General features: G+C 37.2%; 1 protein-coding gene across 1 annotated transcript in view; it reads left to right on the forward strand.

The window, feature by feature from the left end:
• The window catches only part of TRIP13 (thyroid hormone receptor interactor 13), a 53033-nt gene that overhangs the window by 14907 nt on the left and 13089 nt on the right, over window positions 1-25037 (forward strand). The window contains exons 5-10 of the mRNA XM_075212691.1: window positions 8172-8227; window positions 8614-8704; window positions 10969-11041; window positions 11433-11496; window positions 15429-15515; window positions 23669-23775. Of these exons, the coding sequence (XP_075068792.1) occupies window positions 8172-8227; window positions 8614-8704; window positions 10969-11041; window positions 11433-11496; window positions 15429-15515; window positions 23669-23775 (478 nt within the window). The remainder of the gene's footprint in view (window positions 1-8171; window positions 8228-8613; window positions 8705-10968; window positions 11042-11432; window positions 11497-15428; window positions 15516-23668; window positions 23776-25037) is intronic.

A 25037-nucleotide genomic window follows, 5' to 3' on the forward strand; every position in this document is an offset into this window, starting at 1 on the left:
CTTTGGTATAGACAATTATTTGTAAGTATGTAACACAAAATAGACCAAAGGAAAGAGAGTGCAAAGCATTGAGTAAAATTATAAAGATAAACAATTAAACTAATATACAGATAGCACATAAACACCTGAACAAATACATCACATATAGTATAACAAATAATCTGGAGATAGTCTCAATACTATCCTTGTTTGATCCCTTTATATATATATATATATATATATATATATATATATATATATATACACTGATGAATGATCATATAAGAATCCAGAATGTCAATAGAATGCAAGCAGCATTCAAAAAATATTGATAAAACAAAAATGGATCCCAAAAACAACCAAATAGAACAAACAACGTCCAGAGAAAAATATGTATAGTGGAATAGTCGAGACAGACAATAGTGTAATCAGTCTTTAATAGGGCTCAAAAGATATGCACAAAAAGTGTCCAGTGTAAAAAGCACCCTTAGGTGCAAATGGCACCACCCAGCAGTATAGTGTAACAGGTACTTCTCTTTTCCATGAGCATGTAGATATTGGAATTGTAAACGATCAGTCTCAGTGTAACAATCCACAAGAATATCAGTTCTCCTCGTTGAAATAGTACAAAAGCTCGTTTGGATTCAAGCCCCGGGGTTAATTATGAGGACCAACACCAGATAGGTAATTAGATCATCTGACGTGTTTCTCGTCAGTAAGCCGTTTCTTCAGAGGTATGTAAGGCATCATCACATACATGCGCTGTTGATAAAGAGGAAATCACAATCACATGAATGTCAACAGCCATTCAGTAAATGGCAGAGATTGAAACTGCCAAACAAACAGGGTCAACAGTCTTCAGTTCAAAAGTAATAAAATAAAATGGAATTAATCTTAACATGATTCACAAGTCGTCTAATTAAAATGAAAACAATTTAAATAAAATATATATGCACTTGTCACATGCCGGACTCCCGCTGTCTCCCCGGGAGCCGGCGTGTGTGTCCGCTGATTCCAGAGGCCTTCCCCACCAAGACTCTTTCTTTTTTTCACTTACCTGGTCCACGCTGCTGCAGCCCTCCAGCGCTGTCTCTCCCCTTCTTCCGTTCGGCGCTCAGTGGTTCTGCGCATGCGCAGAACTGTCTAACTGTTTTATGTGTTCTCACTGCCCTCTATTGGCTGTCCAATAGGAACTGCACTATATCTACCACCTCTGACCAGAACTCAATGCTGGTTCTTTCAGTCAGTCCCTGACTTTAAGATTGGAAACAGCTCCTGTGTTTTTGCTATTGCTTCAGCTCCCAACCTACATCTCTCCGGGGAATTCACCTCTAGGTGGCTACGCTGCTGACATTCCAGTGAAAGCACTTCCAAGTGGCGGCACTATCTTTTCCTGCTAACCAGCTCCCTAGTGACTACATCGCTGAACACCCCAGCTATATTGCCTCTCCCAAGTGGCAACGCTGCCAAACTTCCTGGCTAAACGCCACTATCAAGTGACAGCACTACTTCTACCTGATTCTATGCTCCGTCTGTCGTGTTCGCTGAGAACTTCTCCAGGGGACCGCGACCTGCAAGTGGAAGCCGCAAAAGCCCATATTCCGTTGCGGGAATCACTGGTGAACACCTTTCACTTGTTAGACTCCGCGCCCCTCGCTGAAGTAACGTCAATCTTGGCTGAACTATCAGTATCCAGTTGAAATCCCTCTGGTAACGTGACAGCACTAATACAATAATCTATTGAGAATAACAGTACATAAATTATAATAAATTATACTAGTACGAATAAAGAAATAAAATACAAAAAATATGGAAAATAATGAAAAATATATATAATACCAAAATATATTTATAACCATCACATCTATTCAGATTATAATTAGGCTGGTGCCAATAAAAACATGCACCAGCGGAGATAAATAAAAAGTATAGGGAAAAAATCCGACCCAACTCACAAATTACTTCAAAATGTATAAATACAATCTAAAGCAACATAAAATATTGATTTTACTGCAACAATGTAGAACTAATATTAGTTTTCACTAAATAAATATGCACTGATCAACTCACCAAAAATAGATATTGGAGGAGACCACACAAGTCTCTTATAAAGAATCAAACTGATTCAGAGGTATAACAAAATATCATACCAGTATTAATTGAAGAAATTCACAGTGATGATGATAATCCTCCCAAAAAGTGTGTGACTATGAGTTTAAATTAACAAAAATATATAAATATAAATGTTTTCACTCAATATGTCTCCCTTGAAATGTGTGATGGAAAGAAGGCAGGGCTGTTCAGCTCGATCAATCGCCTCTTCATTAGGTAACATTGGCGATAGCAATCTGGAAATGTATAAACTTTTTAATAAGTTAGAATCCCTGTGTTTGGCAGAAACACGTCATTGGTGGAATCAGATTACACTTCAGAAATACCTCGATGGAGGTATCATCCCAAGAGGTCTGTGGCTATTCAAATCTGCCTCTTTTCAGGAAGATATGAATTTTAATAAGGAGTGGAATATGACTTTGTATAATTGCTCCTTTTCCCTAATGCGTCTCTTTATTAAATATAGGGGAAATAAGGTTGATTCTTTACAAGAAGAAATTGAGAACATTCAGGGTTCTCTTAAACAATATGAAAATTCAGAAGGTTTTAAAGAGAGCGATTTTAAGATTAACAAAATTTTGAGAAATCCCCCATTACACGGAAAGATAAACTAGATGCGGATCGTGAGGATTATAGAATGGACCAAGTTAGATCCTATCATAAACGAAGGAAGAACCCTTCTAGGTTTAGAGTTGATTCATGCTCCAGATACCTGCAGGACAGAGGAGATTCCATTCAAAGGAACATGTTGGATTTCCTTCTAGATCCCCACATAGATTTTGACCATAGAGGCCATCAATGAACTTGACCCTGACCATAGGGAACACCATAATAGGAGTGAGAACAGTACCATTGGATATAGGGGCAAATCCATAAGGAAATCCTCATATAGCCAAAGGGAACAAAAATTTTCCCTCCATCCTCTAATGGTTTGAATAATTATGATAAATATGGATTTAATGAACAAGTCGCCTCTGCCTCCTCTAACACCTCTACTTTTTTAGGAGATGGCATGTTTGCTCCAACTTACGCACAAAAAGTACAGGAAAAAAGTTTCCTTCCTTCCAAAAGAACAAGAGAAGAAGAGTCAGGGGATCCAGAGCAGGTCTTGCTAAATCACGTAAAAAACACGAGCCGGTATTAACCAGTAAGGGTGTTTTCAATCTTTCATCTAGGAAGCTATCACAATCTGAACTTAGATTATTGGAGAAAGAACTCAAATTTGCCCCGGCCACTAAACCGAATTTGTTTGATTTGATTGTCGATTTGAATAGGTATGTTAGGACATTAAGTAGAAAGCGTTATTTTGTCCATAAAGCTTTTATATTGCACAAAGATGATAGATTAGCACTTATACATCTAGAATCCTTAAGAGGAGAAAGTTTAGGTATGGATACAACCCCTGAAATTGAGATTTTTGATATTAATTCCCCAGGTCAAAATAGGATTTTTTGTAAGAAATCCAATTTTTATCCACCCCAGTTTAAGGGTCCCCCTATAGAGAGCTTTTAGAAAAAAAAACAACAATGGATGAATTTAGAGCTTTATGTGACAAAGCAACCAAGGAGCCTCTTAGGGACAATTTAACATTCCATGAGAGGCAAGCGTTAAAAGAACATAAATGATTCTGTGGTTATTGTTAAATCAGTAGAAAAGGGGGGGGGGGCTTGGTCATTCAAGATGTGAGTGACTATTATTGTGAGGCTATGAGACAGCTTAATAATAGTCTCTTCTATTCTAGGCTAGAGAAAGATCCTACTTTGACTTTTCAGAGTGATTTAAGACCTCTATTAGATGCTGCATTTGCTAGTGGTGTAATTTCAAAAGAAATATTTGGTTTCCTGTATAATAAATATCCTACCACTGCCACGTATTATTTACCCAAGGTTTATATAACACTTAACTCACCTCCTGGTAGACCGATCATTTCAGGTGTCGGGTCTCTCACTAGTAATCTCTCTTTTTTTTTTTGTTACACATTTGCAGCCTTTGAGTTTCACGTTAAAATCACACATTAAAGACACCATGAGTTTTCTGAATTTAATTTAAAGTGTGGAAGCGTTGTATTCAAATATCCCTCACCATCAGGGTATTAATGCGGTTAAGCATTATTTATTAAAACAGGATATCGTGGTCTTTATGTGATTTTATATTGGTTGTCATTCATTTTATTCTTTATCACAATTTTTTTTTGTTTGATTCTCAGTATTATTTACATATTAAAGGCACAGCCATGGGGACCAGATTCACTCCGAGTATTGCGTACATATGGGGTTCTGACTTTGTCAATGGATCTACCAAAGAGGACCAGGATCACTCCAAATTATTTTTTGTTTGGGATGGGGATTCTCAATCTATTTCTTTTTTTTCTGCACCTTAACAGAAATGATTTTGGACTCAGATTTATGAGTACTCACCATCCAATAGAAATTAATTATTTGGATGTTAGTCTAAGAGCAAGTGGATCTTCTATTGTTACCGAAAGTTATTCCAAGGAAATTGATTCACACAGGTTTGTGCATTATAAGCGTAGTCACCTACATACTTGGAAGAACAGCATACTTAGACGTCAATTTCTCTGTATGAGGAGAAACTGTTCATATTTAAGAGACTTCATTAAGCTCACTGATAGACTGTTTGAAGCCTTTATGGAGCAAGGTTATCCAGAAAAACTAATTCTAAAAGCTTATTATGAGGTTGCAAGCATGGACAGAGAGTGTCTTCTCATTCCACATCCCAAAATCGTTAGTCCTGATAGATCTATGGTATTTACCACTCAATATAATAGTCACACTGGAGAGATTAAGCGTATTGTAACTAAAAATTCTGCCCAGTTAGGACTTGATTAATTCATAGGTCCATATATCAATAAGGGCAGAAATACGGTTTTCAAAAAGTCTAAGAACCTTAAAGATAGTCTATCTGCCAGTTTTTTTAAAAGCAACACGAGCGAGTTGATTCCCCCTTCAAATACTTCTGTAGGGGGCTGGTTAGGCACCAGGCCCAATGTTTTTTTTTTTTATAAATGTGAAAGAGCCAAGTGTAATACTTGTTTATATGCCGATCATAAGTGTACAGATTTCATCTTCTTTGCAACAGGAGAAAGATTTGAGATTGATAAAATTCTGGATTGCTGGTCCACATATGTGGTATACCTCATTAATTGCAACTGTGATATACAGTATGTTGGCCATACAATCCGTTCAGTAGGTGTGCGGTTCCAAGAACATCGTCGCAGTATAATGAAGGGCATCAAATCACATAGTTTGGCTTCACACGTCAATGTATGTCAAAAAGAGAAACTTGAGGGCCTTAAGGTCCGGGCAATAGAACAGATAAATCTAACAAAAACAGGAGGGGATCGTTTCAATATTCTCTGTAAGTTTGAAGCCTATTAGATTTTTAGACTCAAAACCCTGTTACCTTTTGGTCTTAATGATACTATAGAACTAAACAATATCTAAATCATTCTGTATTTTTGGGTTCATCTCTATATGACCAGTAAGCTCTAAATTAATATGTTGACAGATTTGTGAATTTTATACATTTGCATTAATTTATATATTTTTGTTAATTTAAACTCAGTCACGCACTTCTTGGGAGGATTATTATCATCACTGTGAATTTCTTCAATTAATACTGGTATTATATTTTGTTATAAAGAATCCAACTGATTCAGAGGTATAAGAGACTTGTGTGGTCTCCTCCAATATCTATTTTTGGTGAGTTGATCAGTGCATACTTATTTAGTGAAAACTAATATTAGTTCTACATTGTTGCAGTAAAATCAATATTTTATGTTGCTTTAGATTGTATTTATACATTTTGAAGTAATTTGTGAGTTGGGTCGGATTTTTTCCCTATACTTTTTATTTATCTCCGCTGGTGCATGTTTTTATTGGCACCAGCCTAATTATAATCTGAATAGATGTGATGGTTATAAATATATTTTGGTATTATATATATTTTTCATTATTTTCCATATTTTTTGTATTTTATTTCTTTATTCGTACTAGTATAATTTATTATAATTTATGTACTGTTATTCTCAATAGGTTATTGTATTAGTGCATATATATTTTATTTAAATTGTTTTCATTTTAATTAGACGACTTGTGGATCATGTTAAGATTAATTCCATTTTATTTTATTACTTTTGAACTGAAGACTGTTGACCCAGTTTGTTTGGCAGTTTCAATCTATGCCATTTACTGAGTTAATTTGTAAATTCTCTGGTCATGTCATCTAGCGGTCATGTGGTCTAGTGGTTCCTGATTGGCTGTTGACATTCATGTGATTGTCATTTCCCCTATATCAATAGCGCATGTATGTGATGATGCCTTACATACCTCTGAAGAAACGGCTTACTGCCGAGAAACGCTTCTGGTGATATGTGCGCCCCACATGTTGAATCCCACATTTATAATTCGTAAGATACATTGCATAAGATGATTGGCAATCTATGATCTTATCAATCGAGAAGGATTCTCCTGATTTTAATAAAGAGAAGGTTTTATATTATGTTCGACATACTTGCATGTTATACACCAAGGAATAAGTCTCTGCTCTACAACAGTCTATGTCCTCTCATTGGGAAACCAGGGCTTTATCAGTTGGAAAACAAAAATCCCTGATTCTGTTTCTCTAAGTTTTTAAAGTGAACCCAGCCTACAGAGAAGTCTATTGTCTGAGCAGATTTGTTTATTTCGATTGCCCTTGGACATGACAACATTTGCTGTCAAGTCTGTAAATTTGGTACAATAGAAGACCTGTTCTGTATGAAGGCAATAAAAAATATTTTTTTTAAAAGTTAGTTTCAGCCCCACCTGTTTCGTTGTAAAAGAAGTTGTCTCTTTTGTGTATTAAAGACTTTTTGATGAGGGTGGCGCATGTAAGGATCCAGTTCTTACTAAATATGGGACTTGAATTTGGCACTGGAAGTTTTGGTGGCAAAAGCATTTAGAGCCACTATATTAAGTTGAACTTTGTTTCTGACATTAAAAACTACTCTTTAGCCATTTCTGCAGCCTGGAGTATATCTGAGGTTGGTATGTTGTCCTACATTTTGCATTTTAGAATTTTCCATATAGATGTGAGGATTTTTACGCACATCTTTCTCTTTTCAAATATGAAGGATATTTTGTGTCTTTAGTTATCTCAAAGGCAAATGAAAACATGATCATCCAAAAATTGGTCCTGATACTTAAAATTACAATAAAAAGAAGCTAAAGTGTCCTAATTTATGTATTGTAAGGGTCAGAGGAAGGGCACAGGTGTGTTATTTCAGACTTTAGCCTGAAGGATCAAATGTACAATCCATCATTCTTATTTGTTACTAGGAACATCTGTTTTATTCCATAGGACTACATATTCCGTGAGAGCAATTCTTGTCACAGCTAGGCTCTGGGTTTCAGTTGTGCATGATGGCCACATGATCATTGATGGATAAGTTTGCAAAGTTTTATCATTTTATCCTCATTATTATTTGGAAGGAAGTATCATAGACAGTGACTAATTAGTCTTAAATTAATTCCTTCCCTGGAGAACATTCACAGATTTCGTGTATTTCTATCGGTCCCTACTATCTTTAGTGGATAAGTGGAAAAGGTGAAGTTTAAAAAATGCCCCCCCCCCCTAAAGTACTGGAGAGAAAGAAAAATTAACCTTTTCATAAGTTCAAACAGCAACTTTGTTTGTTCGACTTTTGTATTCTAAGTATTGTAAAATGCAACTTTCCTAGAAATAGCTACAAATAACACGGTGCACTAAAATGTTAAAATAATAATAAACTAAAATAATATACAAGTCTTTCTCTATAATGAGAGAATTAAATTACCAGATAATTTTGAAAGGGGTTGGTGTAGTTTATCAGTACAGGTGTGTCAATCACACACGAGAGGATAGAATGAGGAGCCAAGGGAATTAGGTCAATGTGAGAAACTTTGTCTCCAAAAAAGGGTTATTTGAGGTATGAAATAAAGAAATATATATAATTATATAAATTTCAATTAAGTTTGTGTCTTATACAAATGAAATATCACAGCTGTGTTAAATATTGGTGCATGTTTTATTTCTTTCAGGGGATTTTCATGGACTGTGGGAGAGTTTGATATATGAAAGTGAAGTAAAGTCAAATGTGAGTTTTTACTTTCTGAAAATGTCTATGCATCTTCTTTGGTAGCACTGATTATTTTATTGTGATGGTACTCTGGACTTAACATCTAATTAGGTTTGCAGAACACCAGACACTCAGACCTGATAACAGGTTAAATATCTTGGATTTGTCCAATTTAATTATGTGTGAATTGTAAAAGCAAGACTTTTTACACCCATACACAAATAACAAAGATTTTTTTTAAAAAAACTCAAGACTTAGAGTTACAGTTGTGCAACTAGTCAGATCACTTCTGGCATGATAGGGGCCTGTTAGTTTGGCATATGTTTATGATGTGATGGCAAATAAGTAAATACAGGGCATAATTTCTCCTTTTAAGATTCTAAATTAACATTTTTTTTCTTTAGCTTTTAGATTATGTTACAACGACACTGCTCTTTTCTGATAAAAATGTTGACAACAATTTGATTTCCTGGAACAGAGTTGTCCTCTTGCACGGTAAATGATGTATATATTTTATTTTATTTTTAATAATTTTTTAGTGTTTTGCCTTTATTTTTTTTACTGTACAGCAAGAGTAATTATACAGGAAGAATAGATACTTTTATTTTATCATGACATTTACTTTCCTTATGAAACACTGGGAATTTATTTTAGGCTTATGGCATACGGTACAGCTATTGTTGCAGGTTGTAAAAAGAGTCTATTTAAAATGTCCCACACTATACCTGTGCAAGGCACGAACTTCAGCCTGATATTTATGCACATTTTGATGCACAGTTACGGTTTATTTACTGAATTTAACGTATTGCAAAATATAAAATGATGACTATGACGTTGAAAAAGTTTGTTCACATCTCCATTTGTTCTAACAATACTTCAAAGCTTCAAAACTTGGTTGATTTGTTAGGCCTTACATTAAGAAAAAATAAAGGCCGTTCCAGAGTTTAATACTCTAAACAATCATGGGTTCCTCTAATTATCTGAGAAAGAGCTAAAGATAAGTGGCACCTAGAAAGCAAGGGAAGGCAAGACTTTATAAAGATATATAACCCTTACAGGTTGGAACTTCCATTTATTAATGAGGTTCCAGACAGTGAAAGTTAAGGGGAAATGTTTTAGGGTACAGATGGAAGACCAAGAAAAATCTGTAGAGCTGCTCGTAAACTGGTCTGATATACAAAATAGGATCTGCAGTAAAATACAGAAAGGTTTAGTTGACAGCTGAGTAATGGTCCACAGGTCCAGCAATATTTATACAAAATGATCTGTTTTGAAGTGTTGCCAGAAGGAACCTTTACTACAAATTCATCGCAAAGTCCACATCCAAGTATGCAAAACAGTACTTAAGTAAGTCAAATACTTTTTGGAACAAAGTGCTGTGGACTGATGAAACAATAATTTAAACTGTTTGGCTGCAACTACAAAAGTTGCATTTGCTTAAAAAAACGCTGAAGAAAAAGAAATTATGCTGTTAGACATTGGGTGGATCGATTTAAGATTTGCTGTTGTGTGGTAGAATAATAGATTCAACTAAATATCAACAAATACTAAATGCTAATGTTCCAAAGTCAGTAAAACTTAAAAAAGGTTGCATATTTAAGCAAGAAACAATTGAAAAATACCTAAAAAAATAACAATGAAGTACATACTGGAATGAAATATTAAGGTTTTAGAATGACTTTCATAGACTACAGATTTGAATATCATTGAAATAATGTGGCAATAAATAATAATAATATATCTGAGCTAGAAGACAATTGCAAGGATGGTAGGGGAAATTAAATTGAGTAAGACTGAAAAAACTCTAGGCTGCCTACAAGAAGGGGTTGGAAGTTGAGATTTCTACCAGAATGGCGCTAGTATGTACTGACTGACAGGGTGTCCAAACTTTTGAACATCCACATTCACCGTTTGTTTGTTTTTTTTGTTTTCCAATCTGTTAAACTCTGCAAATTAATATATTGCAGAAATTATTATCATCTTAGATTCAGTGAAACATCCAAACTCTCTTTATTTGACTGTATCAATACGTAAGTTTTAATTAACTAAATTATATACATGTAATATATTATACTTGACTGTCAGTTTTATTGATTCTGTCTTCTGTCTAAAGGTCAGTGTAAACCCAGAGCATGTGTGATTGGTTTTCAGTATCCTAGATAGCAAATTATCTATACAGAGTTCATATTGACAGCTAAATGCACGGAGACATTCCTAATTATTTTACAGCAAGTAAAACTGATTTGCTATGCTTTATTTATTGAACTTTTTGTTCCTATCAGATTTTTTTTTATACTGTTTTAAATTTAACTTCATGTTAGGTGGAAGTGTAAAGTCAAGTTAAGATTATATTCATACTTTATGTATAATAACATGAAGCTTTTGTCCTCTGATATTTAAGTTTGGAAGCTGCCGTGCCTTCCATATGATCACTGCCACATAGTTTATACATAACAAAATTATACCTGCATTTTAAAGCCGTTCTCTAAAATCTGTTTTTTCCTGACCTTTACATGTATAGTTATGAATGCTATAAGCCATTTTTTACCTTTATGCTTTAGTGAACATTTTAAGAAAAACATGATTACAAAAACTATACATAGTTATCATTAGGTTCTAACACAACATAGCTAGTGAACAACACGAAAAATGTGAGCTTGAACTGTTAGAAATTGAATATCCATTTGCCAGTCAATAAATGAATGCAGAATGTTTTGTTATTGTTGTATTTTCCTTGTTGTTTTTATTCTGTTTTGTAGGACCACCTGGAACAGGAAAAACTTCATTGTGCAAAGCATTGGCTCAAAAGCTGACCATAAGACTGTCATATAGGTATCCTCATACAGGGAAAATAAATATAAAAACTGCCTTGCAACTATGTTATGTTATGCTATATTAAAAATAAACAATGTACCAATTATTGAAATGTTAACATTTCTAAAAAAGAAAATAAACACAATTTTAAATATAATTGCCCATCGTAATATTAACTGTAATGCCAGAGCTTTATATATTGATGTGCATGGATAGTTGTTTCCCCTTATCCAGAAAACTTTGTAATAATCATGTCTCTGTTTATGACCTTATTAACTGTTTCCAACCATGATCCATAATTATTAGGGTTGAACAGTTTAATAACCTGCCATTATTTTATTTATATATCCAACTTATTTAATTTATTTTTCTCTTAACATTTGTTTCTTTTTTTGTTTTTTTTCTTTAGGTACAGATATGGTCAACTTGTAGAAATCAACAGCCACAGTCTTTTCTCAAAGTGGTTTTCAGAGGTATTTTTGTTTTCACTGTTATAATGGTCAAATAGGTTCTTAGTGGGAGGTGCAGTTATTTTTGTTTGTATGTGGAAGCAGGGCAGGTAGAAAACAAGAGTGACTAGGACTATGTTGGGATTTTAATGGGAAAGTGATTCAGACCTCACTCAAGGGCTAAGATCCTCCCCTAGGTGTAGGGCACTAAAAAGAAACCGCTGCTTCCTTCCACTGCAAGCTTAACCACTGCATTGCCACATAAATCTATTTTAAAGGCTATGAAGGTTCTGTCCCTAGGTTTAGATTATTTATTTTTTTGGGAGGGGGGATGTATCCTTCACGATTGGTCATATCTCCCCTGTGTGAGGGAGCAGTTAACTGGACTGCACATGCCGACATATTCATTAGTTTCTTTCCTCTATTGTGTAGATATTTCCTTGCAACAGTGGAGACCCCTTGCACTCGGTTATGTTTGTCCCCCACGCAGAGAAGAGAGAGAGTCATATGGTTCATTTAGTGTGCAGTGCATCTTCCTTACGGTTTTGGTTCATAACCCGAAAATGTTGGAGGTTTGCGCACCATTTTGCAGTATGTCAAAGCCACTGGTGCTTTAGTTACATAACCCTATAATACTTGTGGACATGCTTTTTTTTGCTACACAGTGCATATACCTTGGTAGTATACACTAGTGTTTGGGGATTGGGCCCACGTGCTTCAGCACTTCTTGGGTACTCCTGAACAGTGCCGTAACTAGACATTTTAGTGCCCGGGGTGAGACGAGCACCGGAGCTCCCCATCTAAGTGGGAATGACAATAGTCAAGTGGGCGTGTTCAACCTATTGTGGGGGTGTGGCTAGTGCTTTACAAGTTCTAGGCCGCACTGAAACCCCCTCCTTCCCCATTCACTACATTCTGGCTTTGTAAGGATCTTTATGTAATGAGCCTCTATAGAATTACAGTACTTTCAAGGCAGCTATCGCATGATATCTGTGTAAAAAATTGATTGGTTATTGAAATAAAACTCACTGAAACAAATTGTAATAGTATCACCCTTAGCATACCGCCTCTTTATCACACTGTGCCCTCCATCACAGTTTCCGCTTCATCACACTGTGCCATGGAGCCATCATCGCACTAATATATATATATATATATATATATATATATATATATATATATATATATATATATATATATATATATATATATATATATATATATATATATATATATATATATATATATATATATATATATATATATATATACACACACACACACACACACACACACACACACACACACACACACACACACACACACACACACACACACACACACACACACACACACACACACACACACACAATAAAGAGAATCCTAGTGTCCGCCATACCATGCAGAGACAATTCTTATGGCCGCCATACCATACAGAGACCATTCTTGTGACCGCAATTCAGATACCATTCTAGTGACCCCATATAATACAAAGAGCAATTTTGTTATTGCCTCACAATACCACCCCCTTAATCATGAATTAACTCCTCTTTAAAATTGTTAACTTCAGGATCGTCATGAAACCCCTGTCAACATTAACTCCTTCATCCAGTTTAATCATTAATCCCCTAATCATAAATTACTTTAATTCATATTCATTAAACCCCTTCATTACCTCCTTCAGATTCATCAAAAGACTGTATATGTGTGTGTGCCCAGAGTGTCTGTCCCTGTATGTGTGTGTCCAGTGTCTGTACCAGTGCATGTATGCCCAGTATCTGTACGTGTATCTGTACGTGCACAGCATGGTCACCACATTCAATAATTAGCCCTAACATTAAACTAATAGTATTCCTATTTAATAAATAAACCTATTTCGCTCCCTGCGAACAATAAATTAAATAGCATTTACGTTTAATAAATATAACCATTTCCCACAACCATCCCTGGAATTAAATAATTCATATTCACATTTATTAAATAGTCCTCTTCACCAAACCCCACAGTTAATTAATAGCCCCAAACCACCTTAGCGTTAAATTAAAGGTCCCATCACCTCACCTTAAATTAATAGACCCCGCTATTAAATTAAAAAGTCCCATCAATAAATTAAATTGACCCACCATCACCCAACAAATAAAATAGTACCCATTAAATAATTAGCCCCCACCTAAATACCAGCATTAAATTATTAGCCTACCTCCCACTCATGTACTAAGACACCAATCCTTCCTACCCTCATATCACACTTTATATTAATACACTCCCCCCCCCCCCCCTTCTCTATGGCAGCATACCACCCCCTATTCCCTCATAAAGCATAGCTGAATGTAGCAAACAACCCCCTCCCCTCCATAATAGCAGCTTGCAGCACACATTCCCCCTCCCTAAAAGATGTATCATAGAAGATTATTTGTACAAGAAGGGCTTTAATATACAAAGGCACATATATTTCCCTGTTACATTTCAAGATACACTTTACTGTTAAGAAGTACCCCAGTGGATCAAAATTGTGGAGAAATAGACTATGTACTGCTGCCACCTAGAGTTCATATGTATATAATAGAAATATTAAGCCCAATGGAAAGTGAAATTTTCTTATCACTTACATAACAGGTCACCTAACATCTCATTAGTATCCCATCCATAGCATCTGGACTAACTAATAGCAACATTTCTTTTATTTATATGAACTTTGATTATGACATAGGTTACTTACCCTGCGTACATACCCACAAGGGATTCACAATCCGTAAATTTTTCCATTGGAAGTGTCGTATATGTGAGATTGGCTCCACCACGGGGTCATCTAATTTTTAATTCTATTTTCTCAACACTATTTTTTTAATATTTCCCTTTTTTTATTTTGGTTGTACATCTTTATCAACCATCTTTAATGCATACCAATAAAATTTAAATGTATTAAATTTATTACGCATTTGTACCTGGAGTGCCATTTAGGTCATTACTTTGCTCTTTACTTTGAATTTACATGTTAATACATGTGACCTAAGCACATTATGGTCATTATCTCGTGCGGAGCAGTTTCCCTTTTTCCCTTATCCCTCTATCTCTCCCTGTGATATTATCAGGTGATGTTTACAATATTCGGACTGGTTCTAACACCCTTAACAAAAGCCACTCAGGAACTCACAGTAACGACCTCCTGTGGTGTGTTCAAGTGTTGGTCACTCACATTGAATGGACTTAATTAGCCTTAATGAGGACATCCTCTAGAAACTACACACAGACTGCCTGAAATAAATGCTTATCAGAAATCAAACATATACCTCAGACATGTGAGCATTTCCTCTAGCAAAGTTAAAACAAACGAGTTTCTTCCCTGGTCTCAGAAATAAAGATTTCCCTTGCCAAAACATACACAATATCAAAAATAAGTGCATTTGCAATTCTATAAATAAGCGCCCTGCGCTATCACCTTTAAATAAATGTATACTATAATTTACTTACAAGTGATCCAGTCACAGCTTGTTTGATTGAACACAGCAAATAAGGGTAATTTGATAGATAGGGGATGGTAAGAATATAGAAAGATATTTACAGAGAACCTATAACCTTTGTAATAGTATAGAGTAAATAGCACAATATTGATTGAAAACCTGTAAATGAGAATGAATGTTTCAGACTAAGGGTGTGTGATTGCTCTCAATGATCTCAATTCACATCTCAACCAAAGTTATACAACTGTGTGAAATGCATAAACCCATGAAACCTAACATTGAGGTCAAAGAGATCAACAAATAATTGAGTAAATCAGTGCAATATATATAATAATAGTACAATACACGCACGAACACACTTTTTTTTTCAGAATAGATATACTAAACCTGAGAAATGTCAATCTTTGTTTATAATATAATTACTGAACATATGGATCAAGTCATATGCTTGCTTTTAAAGTGGTAAGAGATGTTAAATTATATTTAATTTTTCAGAGTGGCAAGTTGGTAACAAAGATGTTTCAGAAGATTCATGAACTGATAGCTGAAAAAGATGTTTTAGTATTTGTTTTGATCGATGAGGTATGTAGTTTCTTGATTCAGAAATATTACACTTTTACACACATTGTTTAAAGCCTTTTAAAGTTATTTGCATGTTAATCTCTGTTCCAATCTCTACAACACCTGTATGTACAAATATGTATTTTGTTTTCCAGTATTATGTTCTTTCATATAACTAATTTAAATAAACAAAGAAAGAACTGGACAAGAATAAGTATACAACATTTCTGAACATGTGGGAGCCTTGGATCACCTATTTCTTCCCTTGACATTTCCGCAGTAATTAACTTTTCTGAATAAATTAGGCACACCACATAGTCTTAAGCTGTGTACACACCTATGCAATATCTGTATCGATTTCACCACCAATTGAAAATCCTGTGAGCATGCCGATTCATGCGTACACACCTAAACAATTTACCTTCAGTTCTGTGATCTCCATCTCTCATATATATGCAGATATATGCAAAGCATACAGAGTCACAATCTTTTCAGCAGATGGTTATCTGCTGAAAAGATTGTGACTCTGTATGCTTTGCATATATCTGCCTACGCTGCTGTTTGTGAGTGCTTCCACATTTGCCCAACATGGTTCCATCGTTGATCGTGATTTTTAGGAAGTTTAGAAAACCCACTCAACAGATGTAATGTATTTTGGTACAATAAAACATGATCGTGGAAGCATACACACTATCTAAACAAACAGTCGTGAATCATGTGATCTGCATGACAATTTCATAGATGTGTACCTAGCTTTAGTCTCAATCTCCCTCTCTCTGCTAATGGTCAGATGAGTGTGGGCAGAAAGATGCTAATAGCAGAAAAATACGCTAAGGATTTATCTTGTAAAAATTGCTGACCGCCAAATTTTCAGACTGTGTTTTCAAGGCCAGTGATGTACACGGGTGTCCCTAGGTTCTCATGAAGCCCTTCAAACTTTCACTTGCAGCCCCCAGCTCCTTCCTGCTTTGTCAGATTTGTTTGTTATAGCTTGTGACACTTGTTTAAAATGCCTGCTAATATGTCATTACAGATAGATGTCCATTTCTTTGATTAAATGTATTGTTTTAACTTATTACTGAGGTTAAGAGTAATGTGTGGCCCTTCAAGGTCAGCGGGTCACCTGTGCGGCCTCTGAAGTGCATCATGTTGCCTTTGATCTATGCCTTTCTGAATACACATTTGGTAAATACAAAGATACGGAAGACGTCCTTTTTTCTTCCAATCTATGTAAGGCAGCTCTATGGTATATTTTGAATGACACAAGGGGGGAATTCCCCAGAGTAACGCCGCGCTAAACCTATTACCGTTAGTACAGTAATTTTAACCCTGCTTTCTGCTCGCAGCTCAGGGAGCCGCAAGCAAAAAGCCGGTGTTGAAATTATCATATTAACGGTAATTACGAGCACTATTACAGTAATAGTATAGTAAATGTAAGTGTGCAGGCCGCGTTACTTTCGGCAGGAACGAGGCCAATTGAATTCCCCGCTAGAGTTCTAGATGTCTTAAAATGTCTTTTCAATAACTGAAACAACAATCATGTAGGGAAAATGATGACTTCAAAAGCCATGCTGTAAAAGCTAGTCCAGTGTCAATAAACTGAGACATTTTTCAGTTGCACCTTCCACAGGATGCGTGGAAGTAAGGGATAAATCACAGTAGAACCAAGTGAGTCATCATGTTATCCACAAGGCCTGTGGATACAGCCACCTGTTGCTTTACCAAGGAACTATTTTGAGGCACATAACTATGAGGCTAATATCTGTGAAACACTACTGAAGGCCTCTAGGTGAATTATCCACTTGCTCTGATCCAGTCTTTGGAACCTGAAGTAGTTCAGAAAATACTTAGTATAGCTGGAAGTGCTACAGGGGATCAAACAAGCAAAGCATGAAAACTAAGATTGGGCCTTATGCATTCCATCTGGATCAACTTAATGAGGTAATTATTGGTGGAAAATAATGTGAGGCCTTGTGCAAATTGGGACGTGCAAAAAAGAAAATAGGCATTTCTCTATCCTACCACTTGGGGACACTGCGTTACCTTGGGTATAGTAGGTGGGACTGGAGTTAGGCACTTATAAACTTGTTTGTTTCCCTGACTCCTCCCCCACTATGCCCCTCCTCTGTAGCTGACTTCAGTTGTTGTAAGAGCCTTCTGGAGAAGGGTCACTTCTGTATAGGCTCCTGCCTATACTTAGTTTAGCATTAGGTTTTCCTGTTTTTATTTTTGTTCCTTTTCAGGTGAAGCGCTGGACTCCATGCCAAGACCCAGAGGAGTGAATAGTCCCAGTGATTCTTTCACTCGAGTTCCAGCGCAGGTAAGCAGCTCTTCAGCACGCTTCCCTCGCACCTCTGCCGGCAGTCTACCCCTAGAAAGAATGAGTAAAGGGGCCATGTTTTATTTTAATGTATGCCTGTAAAGGCAGCTTTATTTGGGGCATACATATATTTATTGATTTCGGCCTTATAGACGGCCGCGGCCATGTTTAAACATGCGGGCGGGAATGAAGGTGTCTCAGCCTCTCCTCTCCGCCTTTACATGAATGAGTTAAAACCTGTATTAGAGATATAGATACAGCATTGCTATCAGGTAATATCAGAAGCTGGGAAAGCTAGGAAGCCCAAAAAGGACTATATGTCCGTGGTGGTGGTTACTTCCGGGTGTGACATCAGAGATGATGTCACCTTCCCGACGTACGTTTCGCCTGTAAGCTTTGACAAGGATTCCTTATAGCAATGATGTATCTATATCTCTAATACAGGTTTTAACTCATTCATGTAAAGTAATAACTAAGAGAGATCTCATGCATATGAATCCAGCGCATCTTACTAGCAGGGGGTATATTACACTGAGTGTGCGCTCTGAGATCAGATACACTTAAATAAGATTCTTATGCAGAGCACAATACTCCTGAAAGGCTGTTATATATGATTATTCTATAGTGTGTTACGCATAAATCCTGTATGAATCTATTTGCAGTAGCACACAGACACCACATATTAGGTGAACTATCGAACTGCTACTGTTACTGCTTAGATCTCTATGACACAACATGAATATTAACCTGTTGAGACATTAGTCTATCGCCACATTGTATACTGTGCAGCAGAGCTCCATGCAGCTTTGATAAAGGATTGAGAGATTATCACATGTTTAAATCTCTTATTACTCTCCTTTCAGCTTGCGAATCTATACCAGACCATTATCAGGGACGCTAGGACAGGTGCTCACTATTAATCTGCACCGATTTAGAGCATCTCCATATGTATACCAAATTGGAGAATAATATATATATATCTCACTTTATGATCATATAGCTTATTTATAATCTAGGCTACAGTTCATTAGCTCTATTTTTGCCCATTACCCACCACATCTTGATGTACTACTAACCTATCCAGCGGTGGTTACTGAAGGGTTAACTTATTTTAAATCTATTTTTCTATCCTTCTATGTGTTTTTATCTCTATATTTCGCCAAGTATTTACATGTGTTATAATAAAGGCATTTGCCCTGTTACATATGATATACTGACTATTTAAATTTTGGAAACCAGAGTGCCCTTGCTCTTTGAGCTACAACTTTCTCTGCTCCCCTTCCTTTTTTGGACTCATTATTTGAGTTGTTGGTGCACCCCTCCCTACTCGTGATACCATATAATTATCATTTGATATATTATGGAGGCAGGCTTCCTCCCTAGTGCGAACATTACTCTGTTTTCTCTGTTTAAAAGATAGAACAGATTTATTCTGTGTCTTTTTTCTTACTGTTGTATCAGGTTACGATAGGTGAGTCTTCCAGGAGTAGATTACTCGCTGGTCGGCATGCTCAAAAATTTATATATATGTATATGTATATGTATATATATATATATATATATATATATATATATATATATATATATATATATATATATATATATATATATCTATATATATCTATATATATCTATATGTATATGTGTCTTCAAATTAATTGTTAGACAATCTTATTTCCTTTTACTTTGTCTTCCATTTCCTTATGTTTTCTAATAAAAAGATCAACTGGGAAATAGGAGTGACATTATATATGTGCGAAATGTAATTTTTTAATTATCTTTTCCACAGCTTAGCCCGAATGCCTCGGCACAGACTGCAGGGCTAGGGTCTACAAACAGGGTGCTCCCATTTCGGTGTGAGCTGTTTTGCAGAAACAGGTCTGGTCTAAATCACTGTCGCTTCTGGTGGCCGAACACATTAAGGTGATTTTTAAATTCAAAATGGTGCGTGAGTGTACCCTTTTTCATGCTTCTACACATGTTTACACTGTGCTGGTTAAGCACCCACCCAGCTTATATCTGTCCGCTACCACAGAAGCGGCATTACGCTGTTCAGGTATAAAACCATCCGGACAAATATGCTGCTGCTCACCATCTTCCACAGATTCAGAGGATTTTATCTTTGACTGTTTCCACAGTCAGAATAGGGACGTAGTTCATTCCTCACCACAGGATGTCTATCTCCTTCTTTTACTATCGAGAGGAATATTCTTGCTGATTACACTCACGAGGTGGATAATCTCAGCTTAAATTGTACACAGTTTTCGCATTTGCAAGACAACAGTCTATTCTTGGTTTTTCAATTTTCAACCTAAGCCTTAGTGACACCCTTGTTGGGAAAATGTTTTTCCTCATATCTTAGACTCGGTGTCTGTCTTTTGTCAAAGACCAGGTAAACAGTAATAGACTGGCTATATTTTCACCTCCCCTAATTCTCCAGAGTCAAGGGAGGTAGTCCCTGTTGGTGACAATTCTGTGGCTCTTCAGTTCTCTTATTCTGCTGTCCCCGGCGGAAGCAGACAAAGAAGTCCTCCTACACAGAGCAGGGGCTGGTATAGGGGTTTATCTAGTGGCTTTCGGACAGAATAAGTGCTCTAGCCTTTATTCACGTGAACGGTTAATTGGGTGGTTTGTATTCACCCAGCAGCATCATAGCTGGTAGGCATACAGCTATGATACCTATAGTTAGCCACATGCTTACAGGACTACGTTCCAATATTGGAACTCTCAGTTTGCACTATTACAAATGAGTATCCAAAGGCTTCTGGCGGTAGGTGTGCTTTCTTTTTTTTATGTCAGCGACACCAGGCCATGATGTTTACGTGTTCAATCCGTTGATCCTCTCTGTTGATCTGAGGTCAGGGTGCCACATCCCGAGTCAGGCTTAGCCTTACACGGGTGGTTATAGTTTATGTGCTGTGGCAATCAGGTAAACATTCATAGGTTTGGGGACATTTCCCGGTGGTGGAAGTTATTTATTACACCCAACGCTTAGCTTACAGCTAAACGTTTTCAGCCAGAATTTTATACTTGCAGCCTCTCAGCAAGCAGCAGGGCTGCATTATTGGGTTCACAAGTGGTCTCTTTGAGCCTACCCAGGTCTTCGCTTATTCTACCACACTAGAAGCGTTGGCTTATGCCTTATATTCTAGTTTGGGGTTTTCAGTAGCTTCCTACCGAAGAACACGCTCATCTCTCTTCTACACAGTTCCAAAATGCTCCTGGCAGAATTTCCTTTCAGTAACAGGAGTTTCTGTTTTCCAAATAGGATAACAAGTTTCTACTTGTATCCTTGGCTCTCCTTATTCGTAACATCTCCCATGTCTCAACAGGGAGATTCTCATCAAGCAAGGCTGTTTTCATTGTTTTGGACGTGCATAGCACCCCTTTGCACTGATTCACTAATTTACCTTTCGGGTGGTGCTTAGTCACAATGTTTTTATTAGTGGGTCAATTGCTCTTCTTGTACAGAAGGTCAGAAAACCTGTAGAGATTCGGTCTCAAAATGCAGTTCGGTTGCATATTTGTAGCACTTATGCAATTCCCGTATCCTAATGCAGGATATGGGTCGACCTGTGTATGGTCGGAGGGGTGTTCCTTGTGCCATACTATGGGCCAAGCTAGACCAACTTATTATTATTATTGAGGGCCGAATGCCTTAGCAATCAATCCTTTAACAGGTAGAATGTGTCACCTCAGGGTAATACCTTTGTGCTCTCCTGGTTAGGTCATAGGGCTCTCTGAGAGGAAGCCCAGGTTCTTTTCACATGTTAACCTGTTTTCTCTATCAGCTCTCAATCTAATGACCCTCAGGTGGATTTGTCCATAGCCAAGTCGGGTCTCCCTAGAACTTAGGGGGTGTACAGGTAATTCACAGGTCCAATTTCCTTATGGGGGTTTAAGAGTTTCTAGGAGGGGGCGCATCCCAGCTAGTCTGGTGGTCCGCCGTGTGTCCCGCAAAGCAGTGTTCTACTGATTTAGGGGACTTGTGTTGTCGTCCCTCTTTTCCCGGTTCCAGAGCGGCCTCATCTCGTAGTTCTGCTCTTTTTGTTTTCATCATCTGGTTTGACGCTGTGGCGTCGGATGGCTATCCTTTTCGGCTAGAGAATCCCTGCAGGGAGATGGTTGCTACCTTCTATTCAGCCGTTGAGCTTCTTCCTCAGCTGTTTCCTTTGGGCAAGAAACTATATTCGATTGGTGTAAATTCCTAGAATTTCACACGCCCCACTCAGGAATCTTTAAAAGGTTTTCTTTACCAGCTGGCTTCAATTGGGTCTCCGCCCTATTTCTTTCAGCGTGCAGCTTCCGTGGCTCTCTGTCTAGCTCAGCGGAAGGTTGTTTTGCTTAAGCGGTTTCTTTATGCTCAGCTCACCTTTGGTTGGTTGTAGATTTCCAGGGAGTCTAGTTCTCGTCATCCGGAGTCTTGCTTTGGCCTCGGGTGACTCTCTGAATTAGTTAAGCTGTTAGCTCATGGTATGAGTGCTTCCTGGTATATGTGTCGGGCTTATGTTGTTAACTCTCTATATGAGTGCTCCCTCAGATATCGCTGAGTTAGTTAAGCCGTTAGCTTATGAAATGAGTGCTCCCTTGTTTATCTCTGAATGGTTTAAGCACTGTATCAGTGCTCCCTTAGATATCGCTGAGTGCCTTAAGCTGTTGCATCAGTGTATATGGTGATGCTTTGGATATCATTGAGTGGATTGAGTTGTTAGCTCAATGCAGGCTGCTCTCTTGGATGTCACATCTCGTAGGGGATCTGGGGCGAGAGTGTGTATGGCTCTTCCTCATTTTCTTTACCAGGAACTTAGTGGCACGTTGTACGAGACAGACATAATTGGTTATGACAATTAGTGCCTGCATTCCACTGACACAGAGATTGTAGTTCATCAATCTTGTGCCTCTTCTTTTTGTGTAACGTTTCTCCGACGGGAGATAGTTTGTGCTCTTGTTCGCACAGTTCCTGTTAGGAATTTAATGCCCATTTAGCCTCTCTAACGCTAAAGAGCGTAGGGGGGACAGGGTGTAGGTGGTCTCTTGCCACTGCATCATGACCAACATTCTGTCTGTACCCCTCTGCTGGTTCCAGTGACTTTTACAGTGCACTTTCCAGGAGGGTTGCAGCTTTTTGTACGCCACAAAAGCGTCATTCAATGGCGCAGTTGTACAGAGTGGCAGCGTCTGTTTCTGCTGCATATTGTTTCTTTGTTGCACGCCTTTGCATTCACAAATGCAGGGTTTTGAACACAAAACATTGCGCACAGCCGTTCCAGAGCATTCCCGCCCTTGGACACAGCTTTGGTAGCTCCCCAAGGTAACGCAGTGTCCCCCAGTGGTAGGACAGAGAAAAGCGGATTTTTACTCACCGTAAAATCAGTTTCTCTTACTACACTGGGGGACACTGCGCGCCCTCCCTTGCTCAGAAAGTAGTGCTATCTTTGGTGTTGCTTTCTGAATTGCTTTTTCTCTCTTCCTGGTTTGGTTATACAAAACTGAAGTCAGCTACAGAGGAGGGCATAGTGGGGGAGGAGTCAGGGAAACAAGCAAGTTTATAAGTGCCCAACTTCAGTCCCACCTACTATACCCAAGGTAACGCAGTGTCCCCCAGTGTAGTAAGAGAAATTGATTTTACGGTGAGTAAAAATCCTCTTGTGGCACAGTCAATTTATTACTGACAAAAAGTTGCAAAGGTCTACATGTCCAAAAATGAACTGCAATTCTCCCACCAAAACTAAATTTTGGAAGGCCCAAATTGTTATTTACAGAAGCCCCTGAAGAAAGGTACTGTTGAGATTACAACAATAATAAACAAAATTAGTTTTGCAACATTGCAACTAATTACATTGTTTTCACTCAGGTTGAAAGCCTTACAGCAGCACGAAGTGCGTCTAGAGCAGGTACTGAACCTTCTGATGCTATTCGTGTAGTGAATGCTGTTCTGACACAAATAGATCAGATAAAAAGGTAAGATTTTGTGTTCAATGATTAAAATATGAAACGTGTTTATTGACAAAGAAGTTATTTTGGAGCTTATTTCTACCATAAGATAGACTCGTGGGCAAAGGAGCATCTGACTCATTCTACCACGTAGGGCTTTTAGTTACAGAGAAATAGGGAACTTCCAGCCACAGACAACCATCTTCTGTTTTTAAAATTCTCTCTTCTTAACACATCCAAATATTAAAATATCATTTTGGGTTTTTTTTCTTGTGTTGAAATTATAATGGTAAAAAGTAGTTGTAATAAGTTATGCATTTGCCATAAAGAGTGCTCGAAAATATTATCACCCCATCAAGACAGGTGCGCTTAAGAATAAATAGGTAAATGTAGGAATGTTTCAGCGCTGTGGCTGTGATCACATAGGCAAAAATAACAATCCTATCTCCTTAAACAACATATACAAGTGGTAATAAGATTGAGAAAATACTTAAATTTGGAGGTGTAGGAATCTTTTCATTCAGAGCTTTCCTCCAGTATGTGATGACGTGGCATGAAAAATACAAAAACACAACATAGTGTAATACAGTAACAATGGATGACGTTATAGGGTGAATGTGTGGTGAACTTCAATCCTTCCTCCTTATGTGAATCCACTCACCAGATACAAGATATAAATGTGCCTTAATTATTTAGAAGTAGGTATCATATGGTGTCTTCACCCAATTTCTTATGTGATTACACTTACAAGATGGAAAGAAATAACAGACCTGGGTTTAAAGTTCTTTAAAATCTTCCATTTGGATGGTCAGGATCTTTCTCTCAGATAAACATGTTCCATAAGGAATATAAAAAGGAAAAAACGGATCTAGCGTGATACCGTTAAACTACAAAGGTATTTATTGCAATAGTACATAAAAAAAAATTTAAAAGACAGTACATAAAAACTGGACCATAGGATCATGAGGGTCCCTACCAGATATAAGTGGGAAAAACAGCTTGTAATCACTGTCCCTGGGATCCACTTCACTAGTTGTTGGTTTGGTAAAGATGGGGGCCTCATGAATTCCTGATCCAGTAACCCTATTTCCAACATGTTTCAGCCTCTCAAATTAGGTCTTGCTCAAGGAGTAGGCTCAAGGATGCGCTTACGAATGCTAAAGCAAAATTCAATTCTGTACCCTGAGTGATCACTTTATTATTTACATTTAATAATGAATTACTCCTTGATTTGTCCCCAATATATGACAGAGATATTACATGTTCTATATCAGGTGGAAGGAGGATCA

The sequence above is a fragment of the Mixophyes fleayi genome, chromosome 5, assembly GCF_038048845.1.
Source record: "Mixophyes fleayi isolate aMixFle1 chromosome 5, aMixFle1.hap1, whole genome shotgun sequence".
Classification (NCBI taxonomy): domain Eukaryota; kingdom Metazoa; phylum Chordata; class Amphibia; order Anura; family Limnodynastidae; genus Mixophyes; species Mixophyes fleayi.